This window comes from Etheostoma cragini, chromosome 16, assembly GCF_013103735.1.
Source record: "Etheostoma cragini isolate CJK2018 chromosome 16, CSU_Ecrag_1.0, whole genome shotgun sequence".
NCBI lineage: Eukaryota > Metazoa > Chordata > Actinopteri > Perciformes > Percidae > Etheostoma > Etheostoma cragini.
This window is the reverse complement of record NC_048422.1, coordinates 14,384,808-14,394,206: the sequence shown is the minus strand read 5'-3', so window position 1 is coordinate 14,394,206 and position 9,399 is coordinate 14,384,808. Positions and strand designations below refer to the sequence as shown.

The following is a 9,399-nucleotide window of genomic DNA, read 5'->3' as shown; positions in this document are numbered from 1 at the left end:
TTTTTGGAAAATGGCTGCAATGAAACAAAGAGTGAAAAATTTAAAGGGGTCTGAATACTTTCCGTACCCACTGTAAAACCTTACTGTGAGCTTCACGTACCCACAAATGTGTGTTCAAGCTCGATGCTTATTGATTGTGTCATGATAAATACTCTGAGGTCTGAACTTCTCATCACAGGGGGTTATTTAAAGGTTCAGATGTATTCAAGTCTTAAGTGTCAGTATCGTAAAACAATATTCACATGCCCACATGTACATTGAAAGGTTTCTAGGTTGCTGTAATTGTTCCTCCTGTCCATACTGACTGTAAAGAAATCCCTTCATACGCAAATTCAATTTAAAGTTCCCGTGACATGGTGCTCTTTGGATGCTTTTATGTAGACCTTAGTAGTCCCCTACTACTATATCTGATGTCTATTTCCCAAAATTCACTTCTCTGGGCAGTCAAAGCAGTTAAAGAGGAGGTAACCTTGCCCCTTATAACCTTATAAGGACATTTTGGAACAGCCCTGCTTGATTTGATTAACTCACATTATTAAAGCCAGCCTCATAGTGCCTAGTGTGTTACTGAAACTATCAAAACCTGCAATAAACCTACGATATTATTATTTTCTCTCCATTTCAGACGCAGATTCACCAATGTGTGTCTGGACAACATCTGTGGATACCTCGTGGAGCTGCAGTCTCTGAGCCCAAACTCAGCCCTTCAACAAACCATCGGCAACTTCAAGTCACTGCAGGCAAAGCTGGAGAATCTCCACTGATGCTGGTAATGACGTTCACAGGACGAGGGACAGGTGACCTCTGGATCTTGCACTGTTGACCTAATTAAATAGTTGATTTAAAGTGCGATTACGTGATCATCACACAAGATTTGTCTGTAGTCCACTGTAGTTTGCCTCTTTTCCCCTTCAGTCTGATAAGTGCTTGTTTTTGGGGACAGAGGGAGCAGATGTCTGTAAAGTCTTCTGATAAACATTGCGTATATCAAAGAGACAAGTTTTATAACTTATTTAATAAATTTTGTTATTGGTCTAAACAATGCGGAAATACAACTTTAGATCCAAGACACTATTTGTTGTTTGCATTGTGTGCAAATAGCCGTGTATAAAAGACACCTCAAACAGACAAGATATTGGAGTTCATCAGGGTTTATAAAAACATGAAATCACTCAGAATTTTGCCGGTGAGTTTACATATATGAAAATGCTGTTTAATTTGGGATATTTTCATATGAATCTACTTGGTGAATTTACTGGACTAAAGCCTTTTGATCACAGGAATAATGTTGATTGTTCTACGTTTGCCTCCAAACTAACAGTTCAGTGTTGGATGTTGTAATTATGTACATAACTTGGCCATAATGATGTCTTTTCTGCCAAAGGACATGCACACACTTTCACTTTTTTTCCCCCCACATATATTATTTGCAGTGAGCATTTTATCTTCTTGGTTGATGAATGTAACCGTGCTTTTGTAATTGTTTTTTGAATTTGAAACACATTTTTAACACGGTGTAGTTCACAATACTACACTGAAAACTTTGAGGGGGAAAAAAAAAACATTAAACATTTTTTATAAAGAAATAAATGTTGCAATTGCTTTTGTGGATGTTTTGAAAACACTTTACAGCCACTAGTTGTCACCTGTGAACTAACAAACTTGCTTTCTTAGGTTTAGTATTGTGTTAAATTTCACAAATACATAGACTGATTGCTAAATTGCTGTGTCGATAATGTGACACTGCAGAGGGAGTGCAATAATGGACTTAATGTCTGTTTGTGTTGACATAATTATCTTTAATTGGAAATGGCACTTAAGGTTTCTCACAGTCATCACCAAGGCGGTTATTGCTTAAGATTGTTTTCCAGTTAGATTCCAATTAGATGTGCACACAACAATTACAGTTTACTAAATTTGTAGACTCATGAAAATATTTTTTTACTTGATGCCGGGTTGATTTCTCTTAATTACGCAGTGAGTCAAGGGTCAATAAAGTATACCATGCATAACCAGACCTATCTCCTCAGTGCTGGAGAAAAGTCTGGTTTCAGCTCTGGTTTCAATCAAATCTACATTCCCTTTTAACGTTTGTATTGTCTTTAGGCATCTTGGTGCACGACAGGTAGATAGAACACATTTTATGTTTTTGCTTTTTTAATCTGCAGTGTGAGCAGCAATATTGTATTTTAACCTACACCTCTACCATTGTTATGTCTGACCAACAGTTAAAAATCCAAAAATATCCAGTTAAACATCTCATGAAACTAAAACTAAGGAATGTTTATTTTACTTACGAAATTACTTAAATGAATAATTGACTATCAAAAAAGTTAAAGGGTTGATTTCCTGTTGATGGTTTAAGATAAAGCTCATCAATAAGCTCATAATGGCAAATGAGTTTTGCACTTGAGCCACATGTGTTCATCCCCATCTCTTCTACAGTTTCTTGTACAAGTAATGCATATTTCTTTTTTCTTATTTAAAAAAAATCCACTTTTGGCAGATTTGGATCTATCTGTGATGTACACCTTTCAACCTTTTACATGAGCAAGATATTCTTTTCATTCCGAACAGAAATATGAAAGGGATGATGCAGGTGTAGGAGGCTCCAATATAGCTGGCCAACGTCATTGCAATTGACGAGGTGTGAATGGTGTTGGTGATGCGCACAAACAGATGAATCAGCCAGCAGACCAGGAACACGCTGGCTACAGCCAGCACACTCTTGGCTGCTCTCACCTGAGTGGTTGAGCTCGGACTAGGCTTAGCTTGCGTTCGGCTGGGCCTTGGAAGATTTGGTAGAGGTCCAACTCTACTTTCAGTGTTTCTTACCCTGTTGAGGGGAGAGCTGTGATCTGACAGCCCTCCGTTTGAACTGGAAGAAGCAGACGGGCCTGTATAAATGTGGGTTAGGGATGCAGAATCTTTGGGATTTTTTGAGGTTCCTGGACAAGAAACTGTACTGACATTTCTGTTTTCAATACTCTTTCTTTCATCCTTAACTTTCTCCTCGTTAGTGTCAGTGGTATGACCATGTATACGTTGCAGGTTTTGGAGCAGTGTGATGAAAATCTGGGCACTGGTATAAATAATTCCAGCAATAGGGAGAGCATTAGCAAAAGTTAGATAAAATATATCAAAGATTTCGCTGGCAATCCCATTAGGGAAGATCTCTACACAGTGTTGAAAGCTCAAATTTCTAGATTCCACTGCATCAAAGAAAAAGTGTGGGATGCTGAAGAATATGGATAATGTCCAGCTCCCTGCCAGCAGACAGCCCACCATGCACAAGCTGTCCAGCTGCGCCGGTGCCCCTCCACGCTTCAGGGAGCCGACGAGCTTCTGGTGCCAGAACACACAGATGATGAGGGTTGTGTAGATGCTGCTGGTTTCAGAGAGGTCGGAGCAAAAACGAAACACGAAACATAAGGTTTCCCCTAGGAACCAATGTCCAGCTAATTCTGCCATGATGACGGGAAGGTCCACCAGGTAGTTAGAGATGAGGTTGGAGAAAGCCAGGTTGATGAAAAGGACCTCATTGGTGCGGATGCCAGATTTCTGCCCATGCATGGAGCATATAACCAGCCAGTTGTTTCCCAGGATTCCTCCTAGTAACATGAGTGCTCTGATGAAGGATGGAATCCATTGATGTGCTTCCATTGTTTCACAAAATCATATGACACCACTTCAATTTCACTTGATCTTCACTGCACTGTCAACTGGTCTCACAGTACACCAAGTTTGTAATGTGGGATGCTTTGGTCTCTGGACATTTATAAAGGAGGGGGAGAAGCCAGACCCAATCACACTGTAGGTGTGTTGGGTGCAGCCCCATTTTAGCATCTCACCGTTATTCCTGCGCTCTGGTGCAGTTCAGTTCAGGCTTCTTTGCAAAATATGACAGACCGAGCAGATCACTTGCATGCAGATCTTACTTTCATCTCACTTGTTTCTTTGTGTGTGAAAAGGAAATGTATCATCTTACATCTGCACAAAGTGAGCCCCCTATTATTTCTCTATGCATTAGTACTTGATTTTACACCCTGGTGATTTAATCTTTAAAATGAACAAACACTGATGCAGTGATGGAATATTGGGCCATTCCCCCTTTACAAAAGAGAAGGCTCTGTCTAATGCCAGCAGAACCTTTGGTACTACTTTCATTTTTCTTTCATAAAAGTAAGACAGTAGCAACTAAGTAAGGCTATTATTAATGGTTAATGAGCAGAGGAAGAAAGTAAGTAGATTTAGATTTAAATGATTTCATATTAATAATTAACTTCAACTAGGCTATATTGTGATTCTAACACTTTTGTACGTTTACTAAAGTAAGATTTCTATTTTGAATATATTATTTGTAACTAAGTATTTCTACACTGTGCTATTGCTACCTTAAGTAAAATATATAGGGTCTAAGTTAGGTATTGATTCTGATGAATTATGTTATAATACTAAAAAAGTCATGCTGGAAGAGAATACACACCTGCAAAAAGGATTTTCCACAACATGGCTTTCACGATTTATTTTTATTAATGGCTTGTAATAATATGTATTAACCACTGATAAAACAATGGGCATGCGGCTGACAAGTTGAATGGGGGACCAAGAAATAACACTGGGCAATGTCATCCTATTTTTTTGCTTTTTTCTTTCCAGATTACAGTGGGGTCTCAGTGGAGCGTAGTAGTGCTCACCATTTTCTCGAGTCTGTGAGTGCTCCATGTGATTTATGAGTAAAAGCTCCACCTTTAGGATAAACCAGAGGCGGCATCTGTGCGCTGCTGCCTGTACCGGGACAGACGGACAGACAGGACGGGATGCGGCAGTGAGCAGTCCCGCTGCGGGGTTTGGCTTTCCGATTTTTTCTTCTTCTTTTTCCTCCTTTTGATCATGATTTTAGTTTTCCGGCGCTCTGAGGTTGATGAAGGGCTTCGTCCGAAAAAAAGATACACAAACAAACAGGTGTGTTTGCCGTCGCTTTCGTTAGAATGAGACCCTGATGAGTGCGGAGAGGACAGGATGCCCGCCAGCGGCGCCGACTCGCTGAAAGCCAGCGCCTTCATCCCGGTGTGCACGGCCGCATGCCTCCTGCTCGGCTCTACCTCCCTCTTCTTCGTCTTCACGTAAGTGCGATCGTGCGCGATTTAAATGAAAAGTTGAAGACATGCAATAATGGTTTGCTCCACAGAAAATCTATCCATCCACCCATAATAATCCAGACACCCATAGCTCCTTATCCACCATGCACCAGCTAATCTTTCAGTCAAGTATGTTTCTATTTTTGCTTGTGGAGTTGGATTTTTAGTATAAAATGTTAAAAAGGTTGGCCATTCTCTTCCTCTCTTTGTTGTCGTTAAAATGAATGTAGTAGACTACAACATTAATCCCATTTTTTTGAAATGTAATTAAGTTTCCATTTCTAAAAAGTAAAAGTATTTCAAATAACAAATGTACAAAAAAGAGCACCATTTCTTCTTCTTTACTGACTTCACCCTGCTGGCATAGCTACCAGGGGCGGCTAAAATCTGACCTGGTTGGCTCTCAGTCCGGGCTAGCATGGGTGCCTGCCCAGTGCACCCTGAGGACTCTGAGTAAGCACAGTTTAGGGGATAAGCTATCTACAATCAACATGTACCAAAGTGTCATTAGGACCCAAATTTGTAATACATTTTAGCTATAGGAAACCAAATACACACACCTCCACAACAGTGTGATTCGTGTCAAAATCAGACAACCTGATTTAAAATTGACGTTATACAACATTTGGTGAGTAATATATTTATGTCAGCATTCTAGTTATGACCCATTTGTGAGGAACTAGTGGGAGGCTGAAAAGACTGCACTCAATCCAACGCTGGCATGCAGGAAAAAATGAAATATATCCCATAATTCCCTAGAATGCAATTTAAATGAGGACTAGTTAGTCAGATGTAGATTCAACCACTGTCGGATAATAAAATACCCTTCTTTCTAAATGAAAACCTCTGATATCCACTGGTGACTAACTGACTGAAGGCTTCTACCTCATCAGCTCAATGCCAGACAACTGACCCTTGACCTCCATTGCCGTAGTCGCCCTAGTTTTTCCGTGGTCTCCAGCAGTATCCGCTGGAATCTGACACCAGATTGGGAATATGGGGATTAGGATCCTCTTGCCTATGCCATGTGATCCCCGCACATCTGGGATCTTTAAATTTGCAATCAGCTGAAATGAACTGTACCCTTTTTGGAGCTACGTTAACTATGAAATACACGTTCAATCTGCAATTTTAATACTGCTCCATTACGTTTTTTGAGAGTTATAGATATCAGCAGAATTATGCGCCCTTGTTTGTTCTGGGATCCTCAAAAGAAGAAAATGAAATTATCATTTAAAAATCAATGGCCTGCTGACGTGATAGATTGAGAAGAGACTGCTTAATTGAGACTACATTGCTAGACCAGCAAAACCGGGACACTGCAAATGATTGAGCGAACAAGTGATGAATCTGCTGCTTCTTATAGGACATGAGTTGCCTTTTACAGTATCTGCAATGACCTTATAACCTAAAAATCTTTTTAATTAACACAGCCCGGTAGAATAGAGCTCATGGCTTAAAATGAACCCACAGTGAGTCTCTGCATACCCTGGCTGCTACATAGGAACCTTTAAGGAAAGAAGTTTCAAACCTCAGTGTCTGACGGGCCAGTGAAGGTTTTCACTAGCTTCGTTTGCCCTGATGGAGCGACTTCTTTCCTCCAATAGCAGAGATGGACAGGTGCCACGCTCTGTTCAGCCCCCACCTTAGTAACAACAAGTCAAAGGGACACAACTTGTCATCTGCCATAACCATCACCTAGGCCTTTATCCCAGTTACTGTGAATCATGGAAAAATGTGTGAATGCCATTTAGTCAGATCATGTTTTTGTCACTTTTATATTAATAAACACTTACCCTCCATTTTATTAATAAACCCTGCAACCATATAAAACCAAGTCGTTTCCCCAGGTAACGTTCATGCAATTATTAGTGTGTGTGTGCCCTAGTTGTGCAAGTGTGTGTGCTTCCATCTCTGATTGTGCTACCGGTTTGGTAGAGTTAGAAAACAACCTTTGAAATTGTGGAGGCTCTTCTGTTTTCCTTTGCCTGATAAAATTCATTAGTTACCGGTTTCCTGCTTTTGTTCCTCTGACCGTGAACTTTTGTTTAGGCTGGTTCTTAAGATTTTGTGCATTGTTAAACTCAGGCTGGTTGCTTACGCCCAACAAAGCCTGCAGACATCATGAGGAAAAAAAATGTCCCTTGTTAATTAAGTTATGTTTCACTCTGCCCTGACAAAGGCAACAGTTTCAGAGGAAAGTGTAAAAATTGCAGCTGCAAACACTGTAGACGGGTTAGAATAGCATTCTTTGCATGTGAAATATTGTACAGGTGTTGCAGTTTAGGTTGATACACTTAAAGGGACAGTGCCCCCTAAAATAAAATAAAACGTTTTGCTCTTACCTGCAGTGCTAATTATAGTAATAATTATCTAGATTGTTTTGGTGTGAGTCAAACTGTTATAGATATCGGCTGTAGAGATGTCTGTATGCTCTCACATATGATGGAACTAGATGGCACTCGGTTTGTGGTGCTCAAACCGCCAAAACTACATTTGAAAAGCAGCAACAAATTATGTTCCGGTTATCAAGATTAATTCACATACCAGGTTGTGAGCAGTTTCACGTAGGGACTATTTTTTTTCTACCATAGTACACCCACCAACAGTGTTATCTGTCTAAAATTGGCTAACATTTAATGAAATACGGATGACAGAAGTCATTGATTACGTGACAATGCTTTAGCCCACGACACTGAGCACACGCCATGAAAAGATTTATTGTAGCCCACAGTCTGTGGGAATTTTCTGTCCTGATGTGGTGTCTAGAAATCTGACAGATCACATGGCTGTGATGGCATTTATGTAAACGTGACAATATTTCACAAAAGGAGCCTTGGCTGCCAGCAGTAGTGAACTTTCTGCTTGACCATTATTGTGTGCCGTCTGCTGTGCCACTGACCCACTGCGAGGATGAGGGCCGTGTGCAGATTGCAAGAGCAGCTTACTGTTCTGTGTGATTTAATACAGCTCTGTCAGGGCTGTTTCATTAGGTGGGGCTTGTCTTTGCCTCACTGCAGTGTAATGAACTGTTTCTTCCTACAGTCCAGATGGCCTCAGAACGATAATGGCGGCTTGCCGTGCATACAGAGGCGTCCGCACTTTAATCTCGTCAACAAGAAATCAGTCAAATAAATCTATCTATCTATCTATCTATCTATCTATCTATCTATCTATCTATCTATCTATCTATCTATTTGAAGAGGAGAAAGAGGAATAACAAGATCTTGTGTAGAATGATAAGTAGAGTGATGCAAGTTACCAGCTCAAATTACACAGATTAATGGATCTGATCAACTATGACAGATTAAGTATATGTCAAACATGACCATGTTTAGTAAGAAGAACTTTGACACACATCTTGAACAGCAGAGACGGGAGGGGGGCTGGGGAGTGTCATGTCATGCTCCTTAATCTTTTTGTCACACATTTACTGCCTCTTGAGGTCCTCATAATTTTTATTATGAGAAATTTGCTATATTTGTCTACAAAGACATTCTTGTCCTATTTCCAGTTTTTCCTCAGCACCTGTTGAAGGAGGGAATCCGGTCCCACTACCGGTAGTGCATTGATTGGATTTATGTCATGATATACAATGTATAGTTGCGTGCTGTGTGATATGGTGACTGCATGATCTGTGTGTTTAGTATGTAATATGAGGAATTCACTTGACTGTCAGAAATGGTCTGTAATCCAGAGATCCTAATCCAGGGATTACTGGGTTTGCAGCTGGCATTGCATCAGCAGGCGTTCCTCTCGACGGGCGGACCCTTCCCCCACAGCCTAAACTACCCGGGGGGGGATCGGGGATTGGAGCTGTGCTAGGATAAAGTTCATAATTGAGGCAGATGAATCTTAATTTTGTCAGTGTTTTAACTTTTGATAAGACTTTTTGTTTAAACACTAATATGTGTTCACAATAATTTTCCCATGGGGTCCTTTCTGAAAGAAAATGCATGGAATATTCTATGCAATTCAACAGTCCCATAGTACATACTTCTTTTCTACCTATACTGGTACCATACCAAAAAAGTATTATCCAAAAAGAAAATACATTCCCATACAGTTTATGTATGTAGGTTAAACATGTGATGTTCAATCAAACACTGTTAATATAACCCAGTGAATCTTTTCCTCTGTGTCTACCACTGTAACCTGATTGCACTACCCCTCCCTCTAATCTCACACAGTGGAGACAGAATCATACCCCCATTCACTATTTACACACACACACATACACACACACACACACACACAC

At 40.2% G+C, this 9,399-nt stretch overlaps 3 protein-coding genes across 5 annotated transcripts in view; 2 read left to right on the top strand and 1 right to left on the bottom strand.

Moving 5' to 3' along the window:
* nup155 (nucleoporin 155) overlaps positions 1 to 9,399 on the top strand; it is a 25,109-nt gene that overhangs the window by 12,102 nt on the left and 3,608 nt on the right. For 2 of the 3 annotated variants that reach the window (XM_034896267.1, XM_034896268.1), the window contains exon 34: positions 626 to 1,120. In XM_034896267.1, the coding sequence (XP_034752158.1) occupies positions 626 to 764 (139 nt within the window). In that variant the 3' untranslated portion in view covers positions 765 to 1,120. Of the gene's footprint in view, positions 1 to 625; positions 1,121 to 9,399 lie in introns of those variants that run through there. The other variant, XR_004659904.1, reaches the window with a different exon arrangement.
* On the bottom strand, positions 2,418 to 3,663 carry LOC117959261 (rhodopsin). The gene has a single exon (XM_034896271.1). The coding sequence runs from the start codon at positions 3,661 to 3,663 to the stop codon at positions 2,515 to 2,517; it is 1,149 nt and encodes a 382-aa protein (XP_034752162.1). The 3' UTR covers positions 2,418 to 2,514.
* The window catches only part of zdhhc8a (zinc finger DHHC-type palmitoyltransferase 8a), a 10,144-nt gene continuing 5,439 nt past the window's right edge, over positions 4,695 to 9,399 (top strand). The window contains exon 1 of the mRNA XM_034896269.1: positions 4,695 to 5,126. Coding sequence (XP_034752160.1) covers positions 5,023 to 5,126 — 104 coding nt within the window. The 5' untranslated portion in view covers positions 4,695 to 5,022. The remainder of the gene's footprint in view (positions 5,127 to 9,399) is intronic.